General features: G+C 35.7%; 1 protein-coding gene across 2 annotated transcripts; it reads left to right on the forward strand.

The window, feature by feature from the left end:
• The first annotated feature begins 1,041 nt into the window (after positions 1-1,041).
• LOC114393259 lies at positions 1,042-25,837 on the forward strand. 2 transcript variants are annotated; one of them, XM_028354534.1, is made up of 19 exons: positions 1,042-1,155; positions 3,390-3,477; positions 3,565-3,792; positions 4,117-4,203; positions 4,330-4,419; positions 4,505-4,631; positions 5,957-6,057; positions 6,550-6,718; positions 6,878-6,999; positions 8,006-8,134; positions 8,231-8,329; positions 8,429-8,486; positions 8,574-8,649; positions 8,730-8,859; positions 20,645-20,802; positions 22,530-22,602; positions 23,318-23,512; positions 24,215-24,308; positions 24,733-25,837. In XM_028354534.1, exons 2-19 carry the CDS (start codon positions 3,403-3,405, stop codon positions 25,620-25,622), a joined length of 2,901 nt encoding a protein of 966 aa, XP_028210335.1. In that variant the 5' UTR covers positions 1,042-1,155; positions 3,390-3,402; the 3' UTR covers positions 25,623-25,837. The 2 variants fall into 2 exon arrangements, with proteins under 2 accessions (XP_028210335.1, XP_028210336.1); XM_028354535.1 differs by lacking the exon at positions 1,042-1,155 and adding an exon at positions 1,167-1,313.
• The last annotated feature ends 515 nt before the right edge of the window (positions 25,838-26,352 follow it).

The raw sequence follows: 26,352 nt of genomic DNA on the forward strand, positions 1-26,352 counted from the left end.
CGTTTCAATTTCCCAAAAATCATTTTTCATATTATTTTTAGAATTAAATATATTTTTATTTCTTTTATTTTGTCCTGCTATTTTTTTTATTTTTAATCTTTATAAATTTATATCTTTTTAATTTTGATTTCAGTAAGTTATTTTGTTTTCAATTCTTATGAATTTGCACTTTTTAATTTTAGTTTATGTAAGAATCTATTTTTTTTATAATTTTTATTACATATAAATTTGTGTTTATATAAAGACTAAAATAAAAAAATATAAATTAAAAATAAACACAATATAGACTAAAATAAAAAAAACATTTATCGAAACTAAAAATAAATATTTTTTTTACAAAAACTAAAATAAAAAATACAAACAAACAAAAATATATTTAAATACAGACAAACAAAAATATATTTAAATCTTATTTTTTTATGTCAGAACAAAAATATATTTAAAACTTATTTTTTATTTCAGATTATGATATTGATATAAAATAATTTTTACTTAATGATGTTTTTATGTGTTCATTGTTTCTTGATCACCCATTTGTATGTATAGTTAGGATTTTTAGATTGAGAAGTGTTTTAAAGCCTTAGAATTTGATAGAGCAAGTTATAAGACTGTATGTCTAGGAATGGAGTGGAGTGATTTAATCCTTATTATGTTGTAATTTTAATGCAACTCATTTAAACTAAGTTTGTTGATGGATCAAAGACGATATTTAAATAGAGTTAAACTCATTTACTCTAGAAATCTTGATTTGGGTAATTTTTTCTGCATAAAAGTAAAATGACCCAACGCTTTTTAGTTAACTATTTTTACTTAAAGTTGTTGTAATCAATTATCATTGGGACCATAACACTAACAGAATATATTTTTATTTATGCTAGTGGAAGACTAAATTTTTGAAATAATAACAAATAAAAGTTAAATACAATTAATAAAAATAATAATAAAATAAAAAACTGATAAAAAAATGAAAAGTTAATATAAGTTAAAATTGATTTAAAGATAAAATTATCTAATAAAATATATGTAAAAATACAATAATTTTCATTATTAATAATTATAGGTTTTATTCATTTTACACTTGCGCTCATTCCCACACACTCCGCACCCCTCCTTCTTGTCCGAGCAGTTACTCAGTGCTCTTTCCAAGACTTTCAGGTAATAACTGCACCACAACCGCTCTTCTCCCCCGTTTTACCCCTAAACGACACAGTCTGAGTTTTCATCAACTCTCTCTCCTTTCTCTGTTTCGATGCTTTTTCAGTTCTCACTGATGAATTGAATTATCTCTGTTTGTTGTTCGCTTCTAACGAACGGTAACGGATTCTTCGTGTGGATGTTTTCGATTTTGCTTGAATTTCGATATTGTTCCCGAATTTGATTTGGAGTTTAGTTATCGATGATGGATTGATACATGGTTGATTGAATATGTGTGACTGAAATGTCGGTTCTGTCTTGTACATGATTATTATTATCATAACGGATATGAATTTTTACATGCTTGCGGTTATTGCTGGATGAAAACTTCACTTTGGGTTTAAGAAACGATCTGTAGTTTTGGGATGGAAATTTTACTTAGGGTTTAAGAAAAATGATCCTCTTGCTATGGTGATAGCCTACAAGTTTTTTTTTTTTTGATCGACAAATGTTAGTTTTGTTAGAAATGTCAATTGGGGGATTCAAACCCGTGACCTCTCCTCCCTCCCTTCTCCCTTCACCCTTACTCAACCACTGGGTCAACCTTATATCTCCCGGCCTATAAGTGTGTGTTAGCGTGAGCGTCCGATTTGATGCAATGGAGAAGCAGCTAGGCAGTTGCTTTGGCGTTTTTGTTTCGGAACGTGTGTTTTTTTCGGTTCAACGTGGTCTAAATGCTTTTCCAAACACCGCCTTAAATTTTCAATGTCATTCTACTAAATTTACTTGGAAGAAGTCCACGTATAGTGGTGACAGTAGTTGAAAACAGCCCCTGAGATTAAGAGTTTTACACGTATACTATTTAACTAGACCTGAATTTTGCGTCAGTGACAAAGTTTGGTTGTGTTCATTGGCTTTGCTGTTTGTTGAGTGTATATCTTGGATAAATAAATAATGGGTGGCGTAGCATTTTACTGAATGATGAAATATTAAAGTCTCCTCTAGTTCATTGTTTTGAGACCTGCCTGAGAACAAAGATTAATCTATTTATTTTCATATTATCTTATTTTGTGGATTTATATATATTTTTATTTTTGAACCCGGGTTCATTAACTTTTTACACTGCTTGCTTTTCTTGTTGTTGTCTGTGAATATTTCCAATTCACTGGTAGGAACAGTATATGTCTGAGGACATTGACTTCTAACTATTAGTTGGCTGGTGCTGGTATTTTGAGATGAAAATATAGTGTATCAGATTTTTGTGGATGTAGGGAAATAAAGGTGCCTTTGACATTGCTTTTAAAATTTAAAAATCATTCAGAATTTGTTTGGTGGAATCCATTATATATTAATACAATCATACAAATATTAAAATGTTGGTGCAATGTACTGAATGCCTTTATGAAAGATCCCTGGATGTCAAGGATCAACCCTCCTAAAAACTTAAGCTATTAGGTGAATACTTGTGAATGGTTTATTATGATGTTTCCCCTCACACAAGTCTTTTGTATGAAAGTCCTTTGGGTTTAAAGCATGGACAATGCATAAGTCAACCCTACCTTATGCAGAAATTTGTCTTTTTATTTATTTATTTAGAAGAATGGGGCAGCAAAGATTAAACTCTTGATCACTTGGTCATAGAAGTTCTGAGACATTATCAATCACCAACTCTCCTAAAAGCATAAGCAACTGGTTAAAGGCTCATGAATGTGGTTTTATAACATCCCTAGCACAGTCCTGCACATAAGAGCCTTTGGGCTTGTACTGTGGATAATGTCTATATTCGGTCTTCAGCATGTGCTAAAGCACAACTCTTGAACACTTGGTCATATAAGTTGTAATACCATTTCATGGACCAACTAACTCAAAAGCTTAAGTTGTTAAATGAAGAAGTATTAATGATTTTATTTCTAATTTGACAATGGAAATACTAATTTCTATAAATTTGAGCTTAGTGCTGTGTATATTGAGATACTTAATAATCTCAGAGTTATTTTGTTCAATGTGTTTACCAATTACAAGTATTGAAATACTCTATATGCTCTTTCTGTATTTTTCTTGAATCTTTTTCTTCAATAATCAACTTGTCGAACTTTTTAGTTAAAATGCGTAATGGGCATTTGTTACTCTGTTATTGTTTGTTTGACTCTCTTGTTTCTTGATTTGCTTGAAATATATATTTTTCATTCTAGTTAGTCTGCCATATCTGTATCTTTGGCCTTAAACATAACCTTAACCGTCATTCTTTTTTGTAGCTTGCCTGCGAGAATGGGGTGGGGAGATATTTACAAGAGACGGGTTAGAGTATTTACAATGGCCCTAATAGTATACCTAGATTATAAGGTGAGTTTTGTGGGTTACTCCATTTTTTTTTTCTTTTCCTTTTAAATAGTTTATTCAACTTTTACTCTCTTGAATTTATCCCTATAGGGTGTACAACAACGAGAGAAATGGACTAGCAAATCAAGACAAGCTGCATTGTGGGAGAAGGCTCATGAGCGTAATGCTAAGCGTGTTCTAAATTTGATAATAGAGATGGAAGGCTTATGGGTTAAACTTGGGCAATATATGTCAACACGTGCAGATGTGCTTCCTGCTGCTTATATACGCCTTTTGAAGCAATTACAGGACTCTCTTCCTCCTAGACCCTTGGAAGAGGTTTTTCTTCAAATATGTTATAGAAGAACTGCTTTTAGGAAACAATTTTGCATTATGTGGTTTTAATAAAAGAATCCCGCATACTTTTTGAGCATTGTAGATGATTTTTGTTCATTAAGCGGCTAGTACAAGAATTCAAAGTTTTTTGTTTTTGTGCTTGTGTTGGCTGTGAAATTCTCACTTTGCTGTTGAAAATGGAACTGTTAGTTTGGGCTCCACAGTCCATGAACAAGAATAAGGGCCCACACTTTCTAACTTGCTTGAGAATTTCAATTTATTTCTCAAGTCACTACTAGACTTCTGAATTTAGTTTATATATGCAAGGTCTATGGCACCATACAGAAAGAGTTGGGGAAATCAATGGATGAGTTATTTGCTGATTTTGTCAACGAACCTCTAGCAACAGCATCAGTAAGATCCTAAGAATATGTTTTCTACTAGAGGATGATTATATAACTCGGCTAAGAATCTTTATAAGTTAAGTTTTTGCCTTGATTGAGTGGAGTGAATCATATCTAAGCTAGACATTTTATGCAGATAGCACAAGTCCACCGTGCAACTTTGCTCAATGGACTTGAAGTGGTAGTTAAAGTTCAACATGATGGTATCAAGACAATTATACTGGAGGTTTGCTTCTTTTATCCTTTGGGATTTATGGATATAGAGGTCCATGGAGCCTTTCAAAAGGTTTTTGTACCTACATATCTTTCAGGACTTAAAAAATGCGAAGTCAATTGTCGACTGGATTGCATGGGCTGAGCCGCAATATAACTTTAATCCTATGATCGATGAATGGTGCAAAGAAGCTCCTAAGGAACTTGACTTCAATCATGAAGCTGGTATTTTCAGATCTTTTCTAAAATTTGTATTTGATGTAATAGATATAAATTTATGCTTGGAAATATCTTTGGTGTATTTTGTTGGAGATAAGTTCTTGGATTTTCAAGAAGTTTTCTTTTCAGATCTTTCACAGGCAGAAATGTTTTCATTCTTTTTGGTGTTTAGCAGACTTTCCTAATGGCTTTCTTTGGCTGATATGTTGAGAAATTATTGAGTTCTAGTTATTGATATTTTTTTTACAAGTATAGTATTTGTGTTGAAAGCCACCTTAATTACAGTCAACCCTAGCCTGTCTTAGTTGCGACCACTTTAGGGACTCCTTAATTGCAGCTTCAAGGGTGGTGTCTAGTCCCACATCAACTAGAGATATGGTTTAACTAAAGCTTATAAGTTTGAGCCGTCCTTACCTTATAATCAGTTTTGTGGGGTTGAGTTAGGCCCCAAGTCCAAATTCTAAGTTAGTTTCAGAGCCTATCCTAGACTCATTGTTGGGCCACTTGCATTGCGATGCTCTTGGTTGGTAGCCTTGGGCATGAGGGGGAGTGTTGGAAAGCCACCTTAATTGCTGTCACCCCTAGCCCACCTTAATTGTGGCTTCTTTAGGGACTACCTTAATTGCCAGCCTCAAGGGTTGTGTTTAGTTTCAAATCGTCTAGAGATATGACATAAATAGAGGTTATATAGCTTGGACATTCCTCACCTTACTAGCCGGTTTTGTGGGATTGAGTTAGGCTCTAAGTCCAAATTATAAGTATTTGTTTCCTTGTTGTGTATTGGAATGAGAGGAAGAGAATTTGGGAGACTATTTTGTATTTTTGAAAGTTATCAATTGTATGACACAAAACTTCTACTTACATTTGTATATTTATAGTGCAAAAGCTTGAAACCCTAACAGATGCCATATGTGACAGTTATAACCGTTATTGAGATACAGATTAATAGCATTATAGAAAAGAGACAACTGGCAGAAACCAAAAAATAGGTAGCCTATAGATATGACCTAAGTAGTGCTTATTAAGGCTTGGACAGTCCTCTCTCCTCACCTTTTTAGCTGGTTTTGTGGGGTTGAGTTAGGCCCTTAGCTCAAATTCCAAGAAATTCATAAACCAATATATCCAAATAAATGAATCTACCACAATTCTAGGCTTTATGATGATTTCTTTTTGTTTGCTCTCTCTCTCTCTCTCTCTTCGGGGGGAGGGGTTGTGTGAATGTGGTGATTTTAGCATTCTCTCTCTATAGACTAATCTCAGCAATCAGGCTTTATTCCCCCTCCTTCCCTTCACTTAAAGTGTTTCTCTTACTAACACATTTGTTTCTGTAGAAAACACTAGAACGGTGGCTAAAAATCTTGGCTGCAGAAACCAATATGATGGAAATATGAGTGCCAATAGAGTGGACGTTTTAATCCCAGATGTAATTCAGGTATGTTCTATCTATAAAATATTATATTGAGAGATTCAAATGCAATGATGATGTTAGAAATCAGGCATCACAGAATATCAAGGGAAAGTTGTGTGAAACAAATGACCCCTTTTATTTGTAATTTTTGTAGAGTCCTTACTTCTTAGAATGGGGACATGATGCCATTCATTATCATGTCTAGACCTGATTAGACATATTCCCATATTTTACATATTTCTATGTGAGAATAGAAGTAACCTGTTTTTTACGTATTTCCCGACAAGGTCCCATACCAAGTAAAAATGATTTTTTGTCCATAATTATATGCTGATTAGCTTATTAATGTGTTCTTATATCATGTTTTGTGCAAATTTCCAGTGGGTGGATAAGTGTTAATACCTTAAGTTTGTTAGGGGTTCAAAATGAAATGTGCTTCCTGTTTATTCTTCTTATTCTTTTATCTTTTTTCCATAGTTTTTCCTACTTATATAATTTGGTTGCTTCCAATGATAGTCTACAGAGAAAGTCCTTGTTTTGGAGTACATGGATGGCATTCGGTTGAATGATTTAGAATCACTAGACGCTTATGGAGTAGATAAACAAAAGCTTGTTGAGGAGATTACTCGTGCCTATGCCCATCAAATATATGTTGATGGATTTTTCAACGGTGATCCTCATCCAGGTACTCTCTCCCTCTACGTTTGTGCTTGTGTTTGCATGTGCAAATGATATTATGGAATTTTCAATTTGTTGTAGAAACTATATAAGAACAATCTGTAACACTTCTGATTATTCCATGTGCTCACGAACTATTTTGGCTCTCTTAATGGAATCATCACAGGAAATTTTCTTGTGAGCAAGGAATCTCCCCATCGTCCTATTTTACTTGACTTTGGCCTTACGAAGAAACTATCAAGCACCATTAAGCAAGCACTTGCAAAGATGTTTTTGGCATCTGCTGAGGTTGGGTTTTTCTTTTGTTCTTTTCATGATTATATGGATACTAATAATATCATATATATTGTTTATGTAGTGGTTATAATTGTCATTTTCAGGTGAAGATCTCTTGATTCCTTGTGGCTGGGATGGCTTGGATGCAAGCCACCTGTTACCTATTTCACCCCCCTTATTGCAAAATGACTTAAGCAGCTAGACCATCCTATCTTTGGCTTTAGAGGGTTGTGCTTTAAATTGAGTGCTACTTATCAGGCCAAAGTTTAGATGAGTGTATGCTGGTGAAGTTTTTTTGTGGTTTAGTTTAGTACTTATATTAAGTAATAATGTTTAGAAGATAAATTTATTTGTATTGGTATTAGTAGTACTACTAACGTACCCCAGTCGGGCTCCTCGCTATGCGAAGGTATGGGGGAGGGTCATTGTACGTAACCTTACCCTTGCATATGCTAAGAGACTGTTTCTGGATTTGAACCAATGACCAACCGGTCACCAAGGCACGACTTTAACGTTAGTAACAGTAGTAGCTTAACATTTTTGTTTGATATATTTGGCATGGTGTTAAAACCACTCTTTTGCAAATTGTACTTTGATCTTCATGACTTCCATTATCTCCATTTTTCTGATGATAAGTTGAGCAGGACATAATGGAGGCTTTAAATGGTAATTTGTTCCCTCAGCAAGTTGGGTTTTAGAGGGATTATTATTAATTAGAGATGCAAATGTCATTTTCCTAACCTCACCTAGGCGCCTAACAAAAATAAGATTTTTGATTGGGTAGGGGTTGTTTTGTACTCATGCAGTCATGGCAAAAAGTTCACCATCACAAATTGTCTATGTGATTCAGGAACAAATACTTTTAATTTGTCTAGTTCAATTTTACTTTAATATTATTTTTCATCACTTTTTTGTATTACAGTTTTTATAGGATTGTTAGTATTTGCACAAGTTTTCCTTAATTGCTCCAAATGATCTTTCTAAACAATGACTGAGTATGTAAACCTTTTTGTTAAAGGGGGACCATGTGGCCCTTCTGTCCGCCTTTGCAGAAATGGGGCTTAAGTTGCGTCTGGACATACCAGAGCAGGCAATGGAAGTAACAACCGTATTCTTTCGTGCAACAACACCAGCAAATGAATATCATGTAAGTATGCCTTTAGCTCCTGAAGTATACTTTGGTTTCTTCAGTTTTCAGACTTTTAATTTCTCCCTAATTATGGTGTATTTTTCTGTTACTAAGAAAACAATGAAATCGCTAGCCGATCAAAGGGACAGAAATATGAAGGTTATACAGGAGAAAATGAACCTTGACAAAAAAGAAATGAAACGCTTTAATCCTGTGAGTTCAGCTATAAACTTACATTTTTTCCCCTGTTCCAAAATTATGCTACTGATTGTGTTTTAGATAGAATGATAATTTTTCTAAAAATATTTTCAGGTTGATGCATTTCCAGGTGATATTGTAATATTTGGAAGGGTTCTTAATCTTCTAAGAGGTCTGTTGTCTTCTGTGGTGATGCAAGTGTAATGCTTATTTGTTTCCCAGTCTTATTTTACATATTACTTACCTGATGTGGATGTAGGGCTTTCTTCCACCATGAATGTACGAATAGTATATATGGACATTATGAGGCCATTTGCTGAATCAGTTTTGAGTGGGTGAGTCTTCTGAAAATTTTCTGATTGGTATTTATTACTTGCTTGTTTCCTTTTTGGCTGAACAGAGGTACACTTGCCAGGTACATTAGTAAAGGACCATCCCTAAATGATAGATGGATTTTTGATTCACCCGTCCATTCTGATGTAGAATCCAAGCTGAGGCAGCTTTTAATCGAGATGGGAAATAATGATAAAATACTCGGAATCCAGGTGCAAGTGGTTTTTCTTAATTGATTTGTAGAAATAATTTCTTTAGTGATTCAAATGTTAATAGCTAAGAAGTAAAACTCAAATAAGAAAAACATACGGAGCATAGTAGTCAGTCCGATATCGCGGAGTGGAGTAGCCGAACCCGGAACTCGGATAGCAGGATGACCGTTATTTTAATATTATATATATATATATATATATATATTAATTTAATGATATTTTATATTCTTTCTACTCATTATATAATTAGGTTATTAAATTATTACATTTTTACTTATATATATTTTGTTTATATATATTTATATATTATGTCTCTATTATATAATAAATAATTATGTATTGATATTTTTTGATATTTTAATTTTTTCTTAAATATTATAGGGTATTTTATAATTTTATTACTTTTATGATAGTATAATATATATGATTAATTAATTATAAAAATAGTAAAATAAATTCTCAATTTTAGGATTATTTGGGATGGGATGAAGAGTGATCCAATTTGGGTTGTAGGCCCAAAATCCACTCTCATCCAAAACAACAAAGGAAACCCTAGTTTATTTTTCTCACATCAGCCATCAATGTCTTAAATATAAACACCTAATCTACTCTTATTTGTTCTGAAAGACTGAAACCCTAGTCTCTTTCTCTTTCTCTCATTGTCCCTTACCTTCTATTTCATTTTAATTTGAAAAACAAAATATCTATGCCTAGCCGACTTTGTTGGAAGTTGTAGGACTCCATAGGGTCTTTTGTGTTGGAACACAGAAATGACCCCGGAGTGAGATTTCATAGGATCTTTTGTGTTGCGAACATAGAAATGACCCTGGAGTGGGATTGCAGCCGCTTTGCCTAGCTGCTATTGCAGTTGCTTCGATACAACATCTTTGTCGCGACACATCGCCGCTCCGGCACGCTCCACCACTATCATGACTGCTTTGGTTGCTATTGACAAATGAAAACTTTGATATGAAGACAAATCCCTTAATCATTGGGAATTGGAATTCCAAAAAATATAAATGAGAAAAAAATAGGAAGGTAAATCCCATGAGTCGGAATTGACTAATCATTTCCTTATTTGTAGGATTTGATCTTCCTAATTTATTTAAAATCCAAACATTCCTAATTTATCCACACTCCCCCTTAAGTTGGTGCAATGATATTGATGAGGACCCAAAGCTCAAGCCCAAGTACAAGCCCAAGGTGACTAAGGTGTATGTAAGAAGAGGAAGGTTGTTTGATACACCTGACCAAGTCTAGGAGAGAGAAATCGCCCAATTCACTGCCAAGGTGGCAATAGTAGTGGAGAGAGGGAACATGAATTGGTTGAGTGGAGAGAGAATATTAGTGGAGTATATCATAGGGAAAGGTATGTTGGAATTTGGAATTGGGACCTTAGAAGAGATTAAGCCTCTCGAACACCCAGAGTTTTCTATTTTGTCTTCTTTCTATTTTCCGAACACCACTATATCCAATTACAAGATATGGAACTTGGAGTCCCACATCAGAAGTATGGGATTCTAGTGTAGGATTTATAAGGCATTGAGCTTTGCAACTATAACAACTAGCTTTTGTGGTGTTGTTCTCCCAAGGTTCTTATGATTTGGTATCAGAGCCTTCCTCCATATCACTTTGCTGCAAACAAGCGACATAGGTGGTGACGTTGTCATTGCAGTGCTTGCTCAAGACTAATCAAAGGGCTAGCGCATAGCCAGTCCGTATGGGTGTTGGGGCTGTGAAGCATGCTGGGATGTTAGTATCTAATTGCAAGGTATGATACTTGGGAGTTTCACATTGGAAGTATAGGATTCAAGTGTCGGATTAATAAGGCATTGGGATTTCCAACTACAACAACTAGCTTTTTTGGTGTGGTTTTCTTAAGGTTCTTATCAATACCCATATGATAGGAACCAAAAAAATGACAAGGAAAATAAATGGTGAGAACATATATTATTATGTATAAACGGGTCTAGTCAAAGAATTCCAGTCCTAGGTATAGAGGTGTTTACAATCAGAAAATAGAAAGAAGACGAATCAGTAAACTCTTGGTGTTCAAGAGGCCTAGTCTCTCCTAAGATGTCAATTCCAAATTCCAGCCTACCTCTCCAAGTGATTTCCTCCACTAATATTTTCTCTCCATGCAACCAACTCATGTGTCCTCTTTCCAGTTCTACTGCCAGCTTGAAGTGAATTGGACAATTTCTCTCTCCTAGACTTGGTCAGGTGCATCAAGCCTCCTCCCTCTCCTTACATACACCTTGGGCTTCGGGTCCTCATCAGATATCTATCACCCCCCACTTGGTAACTTGATGTTTGAACGATTGTCTTAATATACCTTTGGTTAAAACATCCATAATCCAAATTACTCCTTCAATCTTCTTGATGAAGTGTTTGTCAATCTCAATATGTTTTTGGTTCGGTCATGTAAGACTGGATTATGAGCTATGCTTTATCACAACATAGCTGCATAGGAAGAACTTTTGTTTTTTTCAAGTTCTTCAGCTACTCTCTTCAGCCATGGAACCTCAAATATTCCTTGAGCCATCGATCTAAACTCAGCTTCAGCACTGCTCCTACCAACAACTTTTTGTTTTTTACTTCATAGGAAGGTGCAATATCCTGATGTTGACCTTCTATCCATAACATAACCTGCCAAATCAACATCAATGTCTCAATTCCTCTCTTCTCGTGTTTTTTGAAGAGACCTTTTCTTGGTATATTAGGTATCAAAGAATTTGCAAACAACTTCAACTTGTTTTTCATATGGGGAATGCATGAATTGACTCACCATGTATTAGAGTATACTCATTAAATGGGGACTAAACCATGGTTATCGAATCGAGATTTGAATCGCGAATCGGAAGAGCTGTTTTACAAATCACGAATTGGAAGAGCTGTTTTACAAATCGTGAATTAAATCGTTTTATGAATCATAAGATACAAGATCAATAAAATACATATTATTTTAAAGTAAAAATAAGTGATATAAGCAAAAGAAGACAATAATATATCATATATGAAGCAAAATAATCCAAGATCAAAGTCGTAAAAAAAATAACATAAAGTAGTGGCTACAAAAAGATCAATGTCATCATCTCCAAGTCTCATGCTTCCTATGTCCTACATCCTAGTCTCATGCTTTCATTTATCAATGTCATCAACTCCAAGTAATTTCTATTTTCTACTTCCTATGTCCTACACCCTAGTCTCATGCTTTCACCCGTCATCTCTAAGATCAATGTCACTTAGTTCATCCTCATCCTCTATTATCAAATGCTATTCCTCTTCCTCTACATCTTCAATTCTACAATTTCATTTTCTTCTCCTGTGATGATAGATTTTCTCTTCCCATCATCCTTGGCATTTAAGTTTCTTGGACCTATTAAAGAAAAATATCCTAATGAGTATCTTAACATATAAATATATTTAAGTGTTACATGTTTTAAAGTTAAAAAAATACCCCTCTTCCTTTTCTTGCTTGGAGCTCCTTCTTCTAAAGTAAAAGACTCATGTATATCCATCCATGAAGCATCAATTGGTAGGAAAAGATCTTTTTTAGTAATCCATTAATCATCTGATTCAATATCAAATAAACATATAGGATCATAAGTATCTCCTTTCTCCTCTCTAACCATTTCCCTCATCTCAAGTTGAAGGTCTTAACAAAGATAAGAGCATTTAATCTTTGTTGTTCCAAGTGGTTTCTTCTTTTAGTATGGACTTGATCAAATATGCTCCAATTTCTTCCATGTCCCATTGCACTACAAGTGAGATTTAAAACTCTCATTGCTAGCTTTTGCAGCTCTTAACATTCTCCTCCATAACTTTCTCACCAAAGAGCTGAAATTTCAAAACAAAAGCCAACATAAACAAATACTACCTTGGTTGTCATTCTCTCTCTAAAATTATGAAAAAGAATTAAAATCTCACCAGGTTGCTTCGTTCCTAGTGTCTATTGCCATGCTCATTCCAAAAAGTCCCTTGGCTGTCCTGAATCTATCAAGTTGTTGATCAACTAGAAATCTAGTCCTTCTATCCGGGATCATTTTTTCAATGGTCTCGTATAAACCCATTAAAACTTCAGTATCCGGATCATAGTTTTTGGCATTGTCAAACCTAATAAAATAAGAAATTAGTATTTTTTGTTATCTCTAAATAATTGTAGGCTATAATTCTTAGCAAATTGAAATTACTTACTTGGGATTAAGATAGAATGAAGCAGCATGAAGATTGCTATGTAATTGCAAATCCCAATGAGTATCAATTATCTTCTACACTTTCTTATATCGTGACTCTTGATTCTTGAAATTTGCAGCTATTTGTTCTTTAGCTCTATACACAGCTTCATAGATATACAGCATGAGAGGTTTGGAGTCACACACTTCAAGCAATAGTGGATAGATTTCCAAAATCTAGAATCACACAAAACAACACTCATCACTAGTTTGCCCTCATTTTTACTAGCATGACTACTAGTTGCCCACTTCTGAAGCAAACATAGATCGAAGAGCATTCTTTTGCTGTGATATACATTGTAGAGTGAGAAAAGCAGTTGCAAACCTTGTGATTACTGGTCTAGCTAACTCCCTTCCTTTGGAATGTTTTCTATACAAGTTTAGCACCCATGGATGCCTATAAATGAAAGTTGTGACTTTTTTGGCATTTGCAATGGTATTATAGAATACCAGTAGCTGACCATTGTCTTCAAGGATTAAATCAAGGCAATGAGTGGCACAAGGAGACCAAAATAATTTGGTTCTCTTATTCTCTAACATCTTTCCTGCCTTCACAAAATTAGAGGCACCATCTGTCACAACTTGCATTACATTATCTTCTCCAATTTCTTCTACCATAGAATCCAATAACTCAAACATGTGATTGGCATCCTTGATCACATTACTGGTATCAACAGATTTTAAGAATACAGTTCCACTGGGACTATTAACCAAAAAATTGGTTAGTGATCTACCTTTTCCATCCGTCCAATCATCACACATCAAAGTGCAACCCCATTTTCCCACTCTACCATGTATTTTTCCAAACCAGCTTGGATGTCGTCAATTTCCTTTTTTAAATAAGACACTCATCTCATGACAAGTGGGAGGTTTTAAACCTTTTCCATATTTCAACATAGATGCATTTGCAAATGTCTGCATTTACTGGCTCCCTATCTTTAAGCATCCCAGCCATAGTTTGTTGCTTCATAGTTCCTTGCTTCCCTTTCTTGGCAAATGACTCCAATGTTCCTTTTTTTGTATTATCCTGAGTACTCACTTCTTCAAAACAGTCTTGTTTGTTTGCCTCTTTCATTTTTTCTTTATCTTCTAATATCTTCAAAAACATCTCTTTAACCTCATTTGGAACTTTGATACAAGCAATAACATTCTCCTTTATTTCAGCAAGGTGATGCTTCATTCTTGCAATACCACCCCAACAAGTATATGAACAATACTTGCATTTGACTAAAAGTCTAGCAGGTGGAACACTCTCACAATGGTTCCAAGTAATGCCCGTATCTTTCTTTTTCTTCGTGTGACCCATTGCCCCCACAAACAAATTAACACATCAATTGACATAAATTTTTTGGTAAAAAGACAAAAGATGTGGAGAAATACCATGTAAGAGATTAGGGAAAAAAAGTCAAATAAAAAAGTGGTCAACAATAGAGAAAGAAAAGAAGAGATATGGCAAATAAGACAAAAGTGGTGAAAATTGGAAAAAAAGTGACCTAAAGTTGCACAATGACAAAAGTGGTGCACAAAGCACAAATTGACAAAACAAAGGAAACTAATTAAATATTCAAAAGTAAAAAACTGCCGTGACTAACCAGAAAAAGTGACGCTACAGAGGGACCACAAGCTGCAGATGAAAATTAATTAAATATTCCAAAGGAAAAAACTGCAGTGTTGTGGTTCAGCTTACTCGGTTACTGTTGAAGGGGAAATAGAAGAAGCATCGTAGCTGCTTCGTTTTCTTCGTGGGAATATAAAGAGAATTTGGGCGCTTGAAAATTTGAAGAGGCTCTCATGTAGAACTGATTTGGGCGCTTCGTTTCTCACTCTTTCTAAATTAAAATTTGTAGTGAAACTTGATATAGCAGAACTAGGAAATCAGCTAAAGGATTCAAAGTTCTTGGACAGACAAGGGAACTCAATGAAACAAATGAATTCCAATGAGCATGGTGGTCATGCTTTTCATTATTAGAGGAAGAAATTACAAGAAGGAGGTTGATTACAGATTCTGTTCCAAATGTTTCCTAACCGCCAATTGCTACTTATAGCTTCTAACCACTAACTGCCTAACTACTTTCCAACTAACAGAAGTTAACAGAATCGAGTCTAACTAACTAACTACCTTCCTAAGCCTGTATCAATTCCTCCCACCCAAAAGAATCCTTGTCCTCAAGGATTAAAGTGAGGAAACTTCTGATTCAAGTCATAAAAGAATTCCCAAGTTGCATCTTCAGGTAGTTGATGTTTCCATTGAACCAAAACTTTGGTTACAGCACGATTTTCTCTCTTGACTGTCATTCTGTCAATGATAGCTGCAGGTTCCTTCTGAGAAGTATCCAATAAAGGTGAAGGACTAAAGTTCCCAGCAGTAGCAGTACCATTAAACTTCTTTAACTGAGAAACATGGATGACATTATGAACCATTGATCCAAGAGGCAATTTAAGCTTGTATGCAACAGCACCAATCTTGTCTTCTACTGGAAATGGGCCATAGTACTTAGGGGCCAACTTTGCATTGGATTTGGCCTACACTGAAACTTGGCGATAAGCATGTAATTTTACATAAACCAAGTCACCAATCTGAAAACTCCTATCAGATCTGCCTCTATCTACAAGTTGCTTCATTCTGTCCTGGGCCCTCTTCATGTGGAATTTGAGTAACTTTAACATTTCCTCGTGTTTCTGCAAACTTCTATCAACCAAAGCAATCTTAGATTCCCCCGGGAGATAAAGTAAATGAACATGAGGAGCTTTGCCGTACACAATCTCATAAGGACTTGCTTTAACAGTACTGTGGTAAGTGGAATTGTACCACCATTCAGCAAGAGGCAACCACTTGGACCACTGTGCTGGAGAATCACTACACATGCACCTGAGATATGTTTCAAGGCATTATTCACCACTTCTGATATACCATCAGTTTATGGGTGATAGGCTGTAGAAAGCTGTACCTGAATCCCTTGCAAGGACATAAATTCCTTCCTAAAGTGGCTAACAAAAACAGGATCCCTATCACTGGTAATGGTGTCAGAAAAACCATGGAATTTAAAGACATGATCAAGGAAGCATTGGGCCACATCCGCAGCAGTATAAGGATGTGATAAGGCCATGAAATGAGCTGCCTTACTAAGCCTATCTACCACTATAAAAGTGACTTGTTTACCAAAAGAAAAAGGAAGACCTTCTATGAAGTCCATGGTGATGTGCTGCCATACATGCTCAGGAATAGATAAGGGTTGAAGCAGTCCTGGAGATGCAGCAGTGTCATATTTACTCCTCTGGCAAGTGGCACATTGATACACAAAAAACTTGACAGCCTTGGACATGCCTCTCCAATAAACCACATTTTTCATCTTTTGCAAGGTAGCATCTCTACCTGAATGGCCACCACAAGCTGAAGCATGAATCCAAGAGAGAATGTCCTGTCTCAATTGGGAATTTGAGCCAATGACTAATCTGCCTTTCCTCCTCAGCTCATTCCGAACCCAAGTATAATGTTTGTGAGAAGAGGGATTGCTTTTTAAGTCACTAACAAGTTGTTGTAAGATAGAATCTTTCTGCCAGGACTGTTGGATCCTAGAGAGCATGCTAGAATCAAGCTGATGAACCTGTAAAGCCATGATCTCAGGGGAATCAAGTCTAGATAAAGCATCTACCGCAACATTTTCTCGACCCTCTCTATACTCTATGCTGAAATCAAATTCCCTCAACTTTACCAACCACTTTTGCTGGAATGCTGTGAACAATCTCTGATCTAGGATGTACTTTAAACTTCTATGATCAGTTCTAATGATGAACTTCTTGGGAAGTAAGTAGTGCCTCCATTTTTGGACTGCAAACACAACTGCCAATAACTCTTTCTCATATGTTGACAAGGACTGTTGCTGCGTGTTCAAACTTCTACTGATGAAGGCAATTGGGTGGTGATTTTGCATTAACACAACACCTAAGCCTAGGCCAGAAGCATCCACTTCCACTACAAATTCCTTAGAAAAGTCTGGTAGGGCCAAAACTGGTGTTGCTACTAGCCTTTGCTTCAATTCTTGAAATGCTTCTTTTGCTATAGAAGACCAACTAAAATTATCCTTTTTCAACATATCAGTCAAGGGTTTTGCAATTGCACCATATTGACTTACAAATCTTCTGTAATAATCGGCAAGACCCAAGAAACTCCTCAATTGCTTCAAGTTTTGTGGTAGGGTCCAATCTTGTACTGCTGGATTTTAGAAGGATCCGTGGAAACTCCTTCTTTAGTAATAAAATGGCTCAAATATTCCACCTTGTCAACACCAAAGTAGCATTTGGATTTCTTAGCATACAAACAGTGAGTTCTCATAGTAAGAAGAGTCTGATATAGATGAGAAAGGTGGTCCTCCATACTTCTGCTGTAGATGAGTATATCATCAAAGAAAACAAGTAAGAACCTTCTCAAGTAATGCTGAAAAACTGAATTCATCAGTCCTTGAAATGTGGCAAGAGCATTGGGCATCACCAAGTATTCAAAGTGGCCCGCATGAGTTCTGAAGGCAGTTTTGTGAATATCAGCTGCATCCATTCGAACTTGATTGTAACCAGCTCTTAAGTCAATTTTGGAAAAAATGGTTGATCCATACAAATCATCCAGAAGGTCTTCTACTAATGGTATAGGGAACTTGTTCTTAACCATTGCCTTATTAAGATCCCTATAATCCACACAAAGTCTCCAGGCCTCATCTTTCTTTCCCACCAACACTACTGGACTTGCATAAGGACTATCACTCTTCTGTATAATTCCTGACTTCAAATAGTCCTGAATCAATCCATCAATAATCTGTTTCTGTTGTTTAGCATACCTATAGGGTCTCTTGTTAACAGGGTTAGCTCCTTGCGTTAAAGGAATCTTGTGATCATGGCCAACTCGGCAAGGAGGAAGACCAGATGGCTCCTGAAAAACATCTGTGAATTCGAGTAACAAGCTATTAATATCAAGTGGCAATACCTGTTGACTAGCATGAGTAGTCAAAGAGTGGAGCAGGGAGCCTTCAACTTCAGATTGCAAACTAATCAGGGAGAGGTGCTCCTCTCAGGATATGTCTTTTTCCGTGCACAAAAAATTCCATTGTCATTTTGTTGAAATTCCATGTGATGTCCCCTAGTGTTACCAGCCATTCAATTCCCAATACTAAATCACAGCAGCCAAGAGGTAACAACATCATATCAGAAGTAAAGTTGGTATTTTGAATTGACCAAGAAAATTTTGGAACCTTTGAAGAAATCTAGACTTTATTTCCATCTGCTACAGTGACAGATACGGTGTCCATAGCTTCTGTCTGACAGCCCATCTTCTGAGCTATGTGTAAGTCCAAAAAGTTATGAGTGCTTCCACTATCAATTAAAATATGGAGAGGTTTCTTCCCACAATGACCAGTGACTCTCATGGTTCGAAAATTAGCTACTCCAGTTAATGCATTCACAGAAATTAAAGGTTCTGAATCATGTTCACTAACCACATTAGCATCAGGTTCTTGAGGTCCAGAGCCCTCCTATTCATCTTCAATTTCCAACACATGGATCTGCAATCTCTTATGTGTAAGACCATGTTCAAGTGTAAATGGTTCATCACAAAAGTAGCATAGGCCCTTCGATCTTCTTTCAGCCATGTAGGCAGGAGTTAGGTGCTTAGGTGTTTGTGGTTTGGTGGAGGGATTGATGGTTAAGGGATTGGTTGATCTAGGAGGGTTTGGAATAAGGGGTGGTTTAGAAACAAAGGAAGATTTCTGGTTCTTGACAAATGGTTTGGCTTGTGTATTGAAGAAGGAAGATTCGTACATCTTTGCAAGGGAATAAGCCTTTCGAACAGAATTTGGCTGAAACATTCGAACAATTATCTGAACCTCTTGTTTTAATCCTCCTAAAAAGTAGCTAAGTTGATGCTCATCAGAAAGATCTATTCTTGATACAATTGAGTCAAACTCCTCATGATACTCTATGATGGATCCTGTCTGCCTGAGTTTTATTAAATCCGCCATGGGATCTTCACAAACATCTCCAAAACGATCAAGTAACAAGATCTGATATTCATTCCAAGAAGGTAAATTCTCCAATCCTACAGATTTTATGTAAGCACTATGCCACTGCAGTGCTTTCCCTTCAAAATGAACTACTGCTAAACGTACTTTGAATTCATCAGGTGTATTATCAACCGAAAAAAAAGTTTCACATTGGATCAGCCACTGTTTTATTCCTTCACCATTGAATCTTAGAAAGTCCAACCTAGCCAATCGAGTGCCACAAGAATAGGGGCTAGATCTCTCACCTCTAGGTGGATTGCTTGCTGCTGGAGAATCTTGTTGCCTCTGCTGAAACATTCCGTGTATTGTTTGTTGCATGGAAGCAACGAGCTCGACAAATCTTGATTCCATTTTGCTGCTGAGACGTTCTTCCATTTCACGAAGGGAAGCTTGATTGTGCGCGTGTTCTCTGCCATTGCTTGATCACCAAGGAAAGAACAGGCTCTGATACCAATTGATATAGCAGAACTAGGAAATCAGCTAAAGGATTCTAAGTTCTTGGACAGACAAGGGAACTCAATGAAGCGAATGAATTCCGATGAGCATGGTGGTCATGCTTTTCATTATTAGAGGAAGAAATTACAAGGAGGTTGATTACATGTTCCAAATGTTTTCTAACCGCCAATTGCTACTTATAGCTTCTAACCACTAACTGCCTAACTACTTTCCAACTAACAGAAGTTAACAGAATCAAGTCTAACTAACTAACTACCTTCCTAAGCCTGTATCAAAACTCGACCCGAAGGCCTTTTCGCACAAACGGGTTGCGCAAACCCGACCTGGTTGGTAAGTGCGACCCACGAACTTGAATCGTGCGAGACAGTTCCAGAATCGCGAATCAACCGATTCAGAAGCGATTCATGCGATTTAGCACTGATTCAGGCTTCAAAACGATACGTCAAGCGATTTGTATTGCTGAGACTCTATTTCGTTGCGTATCGAGATACGACTCGTGCCATTCTTACAATACTACCATGGACTAAACCAAAATAATCCATATTTTCATGGAACTTATATCTCTTATTTCAGTTTATGAATTAAGATTGTATCTGAACATTTATACTGTTAGAAATTGGGATCACATTGGTGATAACATAATAATAATAATTATTCCACTGTCCGAAAACGTACATTGCAACTTAAGAAATATAATTAGCTTAATTATTTTTTCTTATAAATTGCATTCTGCATTTATTCCTTTATAATCACCCTTCATATAAATTCTGTTTTTATTCTCTCATATTCTTTCCTACCTCAAATATTAAGGATACATATTATATATTGATCAAGAATCCATAGTTAGCAGAATCTATCTTTGCATTGACATGTATTACTGGTATGATCCAGTACTGTTGTTGTTGAGCCAAGTGTTCCATTTTGTTTTAAAGGGTTCACGTTCTTCTTGTCTCTTATTGTTGTTGTTTTTGCATTGATGTCAAGAGCCAATCAAATAGCTCTGTATTTGTTCAGTTGTCTTAATAAATTCTGCATAATCACTTGAAGGTATGTGCCTACAAAGATGGAGAGGCCATTATTGACACTGCTGCAGGAGTGCTTGGTAAATATGATCCACGTCCGGTTCAGCCTGATAGCCTTTTTCCTGTGTTCTCTGTTACGAAGGGTATCACAGCAGGAATGATACATTGGCTGGTTGACAATGGGTATGTTGTAACATGCTATGACCATATAGATTGTACGCCCCTTAACTGGTTGCTGTAATTTCTTGTTTGTCGGACATGTGGAGTTTTCATTTGACATAGAAAAAAGGGCCAGTGGAGCTGTTCTGAATTACATGGTATTGATTACTAAACTGAAATCTGTCTAATAGTTCTAAAAGAGTTCTTAACAGAACTGAAGAAGATAAAAGATAAAGAGAGAAGGAACTTTAGAATCAGAAGTTGTTATTATGATTGGGTAACTGATTTCTGTTACGAAGAGAAGTATTTATAGAGTTCTGGAACAATTAGTTATTACTAACTAACCTTCTAACTAGCTGAGTAACTAACTCAGTGACTAACATAGTTAAGTGAGTGTGCAGTTGAATACTGCACCTCCCTTTGTACTACTCTAATACACGGTTTACACTCAAATATCTCTCTATTTTCTCTTATTTTACAACTACTATAAATAAAAGTCAAATGCCTATTCTTATCCCTAATTATCTGTTGTATCAAGGAGACCTGCTAAAAGATGAGTGTTATGGGACAACCAAATGCACCAAAGTGGTGCAACATAGGTTGCAATTTGTTAACACAGATTTAGCCTCTTTAGTTGGACCAGAATGATGAAAGTTATTCATAAAAAAATGTCTGGGGACCTAAGGCACAACCAACATTCAACAAGAAATCCAAAGAATTCCATTGAGAAACAGTAGCAGGGTAAGAATGGATTTTGAGCAGTCAAAAATGCGCATCAAAGGAAAGGGCCTTATGTAGCCTACCATCCTGCAACACGTCATCAATATTGATTCTACTAAGCATTGTAGTTCAAATAAAAGACTTGACCTTGGAGGGAGCTTTGAACTTCCGAAGGGTTTTATCAAGATGGAAAGTAGCTCTATGCAATGAATGAGTTAGGAAATGAAAAAGGATTTGCGCAGAATCACTCCAGAATAGTGAAGAGACTAATTTCTGTTATCCGTCATAATTATTTCTTACTTTTACAAAAAAAAAAAAAAAAGAATGATGTGAAAGTAGAACAGATAAGGGGGAAGGGACAAAAAATTTAAGGGACGTACTTGCAATTTCTTTGCCTTTGTATAGCATTTCTGAGCAGAACCGAAGTAGACTACCTGAATCATAGGTTCATTATATTACATTCACCCCAGTTTATATCTAATATTGGTCATCTATAAGAGGAATAGTAATCTCCCTGTTTATTTTCCTCACCATTCATTGATTCACACCCACAAGTGAGCATATGTTAAGTTTCCCCATAAGTAATTCCACCTTTATGCTGATTTCAAAGAACGTTTTGCTAAGTTATGACTTATGACATGGCACACATTTTTTGCATTCATCGAGACTTTAATCATCTGTTGGATTGATATTTATATGATTACACTTACGATTAGTTTCTCCATATTATTTGACTGTCTTTATATATGCTTAACTATTTGATCAAGAATTGGTAGCCACGGAATCTAATTGTTGTATTTAAATATCATATTTCTTGTGTTAAGTTTGAAATACTATCAAAGTACCTCTTGTGTTGGTGCTAGCTTTGTTTGTCAGAAATGTGTACTTCGATTTAACCAAGATACTTGTTTGTAAATTGTCATTGAAAGTTTAAAATCATACTTTCATACACAATGAACATTCTAACATCAGATACTCATGTTTGGTGCTTCTAACCTGAAAATACTATATGCTTGCTTATAATCTTGCAGACAACTAAACCTTGAAGAGAATGTTGCAACTATTTGGCCAGCATTTCGATCAAATGGGAAGGATGTCATTAAGGTCTAATATTTGATATTTTCTCCCTACTTAAGTTCTGTAGCTATTATTCGTAATGATAATAATGAGAAAAGAATAGTGAAATGAGAGAGGAATGCCAAAAAAGGTGCTATCTAATTTTCTAAGGAGAAAGGGTACAAGACATGTATATATGCATTCTAGTGTGTTGACCATTGTGCAATTATATTAACACTCCCCCTTAAGATGGAGAATACAAATTATGTGCACCCAACTTGTTACAAATGAACTTAGAACGAGGGACCTCTAAAGGACATTAGTGAGAATAAATAATTTTAAATCCTCCTAATTCCTTTTATGGTAAGTATTTAATGATTTTTGTATTTTCAAGACAATAAATGCTTTTACCTTTCATTTAATACTTTCTTTGTAAGATAGGAGGATTTGTAGGAGGATATAACATTACTCATGTTAGCTAGCTGGTTATTAGGGTTAGCTGGTGATTGTACTATAGAAGGCCAGAGAGCACCTTTTCTCTAATAAAATGACAGTCCACTTCAATATGTTTGGTCCTCATAAGAAACCGGATTGGAGGCAATATGGAGGGCAACTTGATTATCAAAAATAGCTTCATTTGGGAGGTTTTTGCACATTTTAGTTCTTGAGCTCACATGTGTGGGCCATTGTGCCAGCACAATGATCTTCTACATTCTACAAATCTAATATATATATAAACACATTTAAGAATCTTCTGTTTCAGGTTCATCATGTGCTTAACCATACATCTGGTTTGCACAATGCAATGGGAGGCATAGCTCAAGAAGACCCTCTTCTGATGCTTGATTGGGATGGATGTTTAAATCGCATTTGTCAGTCAATACCTGAGACTGAACCAGGCAAGGAGCAGTTTTATCATTATTTATCATTTGGCTGGTTGTGTGGAGGAATCATTGAGGTATGAATGCTTGCCCTTGCCCTTGCCCTTGTCAATCAAAAATTTCAATTCTTATATAATTCTTATTCCTGTTCAAAAAATATTCTATAATTTTATGCTTCATTAGACTTTCTGAACAAATGAGTTTAAAAGCAGAGGATAATTATATATATATATATATATATATATATATATATATATATATATATATTATATATATATATATATATATTATTTTTTTATTAAAAGAAAGTAATAGATTTTTTTCAAAAAAGAAAAAGGGATGTAAAGAATGATATCTTTGGTTACTCTTGTTATGCTTGTAATGGTGAAAAATGCAATATATGGTGATTGGTTGGTGGGTGTAAGTGTGGACATAGGACCTTAAACGTGTATGGATTATGTGCTTGTGCTTATGGATTATGACATGTCCCTCCAATTTGTTGATGACATTCGGTGTAGGACATATATGATGTTGCCTATTTATATAAAATAGTAATTTTGACATGGTTGTGGTCAGTTTTAAATTATTATTTTTCATGAAGTTTGCATATGCAAGGGTAAGGCTGCGTACAACATCCCTCCCCCATACCTTCGCATAGCGAAGAGCCTCTGGGCAATGGGGTACGAAGTTTTATGAAGTTGCTAAACCAGTTGCTAGGAAAATTTACCTACCAGTAGAGTTTCAATCATGTTCTAATAATTTTTTTGTATAAAAAACAGCATGCATCTGGCAAGAAATTTCAGGAGATTCTTGAAGAAGCAATAGTTCGCCCCCTTCATATTGAAGGCGAGTTATATGTAGGGATTCCACCAGGTAATTTTTTATGAATAACTATTTTTGTATGGATGATATGAAAATTGTATTTGATGTGCATACTGTGAACTCATTTTATTTTATTGTTTGCATAGCCCATAGTTGTTGGAGGTAAAGAAATTTGGGACCTGTTTGGTGTTAGAACATATTCTGTTTTGATTTCTTATTCACAAATAATTACAAAATGTCACCTTTTCTTATTGTTTTTAAAGATTTGTATAGAAAACATGAAACAACAAAATGTTATTTTCAATATCTTCTGTACAAATCTTTGAAATCATGAAACAAATTAAAACAAAATGTCATTTTCTTTTGAGAAAACAAGAAAATAAAATCAAAATGTTTTCTTAAACCAAATACATCTAATATTTCCCTTCTGATATCATTGTAAATTGTAACCATGCTTCATTGTGTATATTTTTAGGGGTGGAATCACGTCTTGCGGCTCTGACTGTAGATACTGCTGAATTAAGCAAAATCTCAGCACTCGCTAATCGTGCTGACCTTCCCTCCACCTTCCAACCACAACAAATTGCTCAACTTGCAACCACTTTACCTGTTGCTTTCAATACACTGAATGTTCGCCGTGCCATCATACCAGCAGCTAATGGACATGTATCTGCCCGAGCACTTGCACGTTATTATGCAGCCCTAGCTGATGGTGGCAAGATACCACCACCTCATTCTTCTGCTTCTAAGCCAGTACTTGGTAGCCATCCCCATATTCCCAAATTATCTTCTTCCCAGAAACCCCCCATAAAAAACCGGAAATGTATTGGACGGAGGACGCAAGCAACTTCACCTTCAGTTAGTACAACTAACAGTTACGAAAAAGTTTCTAGTCACGAAGATTTTGATGCTAATGAGGGCAGAAATACGAACAGTGAGAGTAGCAGTGGTGGTGATGACAGTAGTAGCAGAATTGGTAATAATCTGAGAACCCATGTTGCTCGTAAGGTCTACAAGAATCCTAGGATTATTGATGAATTCTTGGGTACAGGAGAGTACGAGAATTTAGCTTTGCCAGGGGAAAGTTTTGGCCTAGGGTTTAAGAGGTTTAGTTCTAAGGATGGGTCATCCATTGCCTTTGGTCACTCGGGAATGGGTGGATCCACGGGTTTTTGTGATGTCACCAATAACTTCTCTGTTGCTGTGACACTGAACAAAATGTCCTTTGGAGGTGTCACTGGAAAAATTGTCCAACTTGTGTGTTCAGAGTTAAATATTCCTGTTCCAGACGATTTCTTGAGATTTGCGGTTGAGCAAAGTGGACCAGATGAGCAATTATCAATGGGGAGGCCCATTATTAATTGAGGGTGGAAGGTTCTTTTTAACCCTTTTCCACCATATTTTCATGTATAATTTTGAATTTTACCTAAAGCCTTGGTGATTATATACGGGAATCTTTGGAGCCTTTTTCTGTGCTCTTCTTGCACTTGGGATATCTTTGCGATACTTACTATGTAATTATGTACCCTCGAAGTTGCAATTTTAATAGTCAAATTTATCAAATTCAATAGTTTCTTTTATCTTTGTTGAAAGAATTTAATGGCAAATTGTCAATGATACCAGACACCAGTGGTAAAAGAGAGTAGTCATCATTATTGAATGGGACGAAGCCATTTGCAAACAACGCATCAGAGAACATGAAGAATGGAAGCCTCTCACAAGTCATCCAATATATGCGGGGTTTGCAATAGACCTCTTCGAATAGGTTTCCATCTATTGAGTGTATGTCATTTCCTCTGCGACGTCCTTTTGCCATTCTGGAAGTTGCACATTTTGATGGTAGAGTTAAGGCTCGTTTGGGGAAGAGACCTGAAGTAAAAAAAAAATAAAATTAAAAATCATTATATAATGTAGACGATGTATTCTTTTTCTAAGCGAGTTGCTGTTGAAAAGTATGAGTTAGCTTTGGCCCAATTCAAATAAACTTTTTTAACAAGCTTTTATGGAAGAAGAAAACAAAGAGGTAAAATGGCTTACACTCAATAGATGGAAAGTATAAGTTAAAGGCCTTGGATAAATTTTTGAATAATCACTC

The sequence above is a fragment of the Glycine soja genome, chromosome 17 (assembly GCF_004193775.1).
Source record: "Glycine soja cultivar W05 chromosome 17, ASM419377v2, whole genome shotgun sequence".
Classification (NCBI taxonomy): Eukaryota; Viridiplantae; Streptophyta; class Magnoliopsida; order Fabales; family Fabaceae; genus Glycine; species Glycine soja.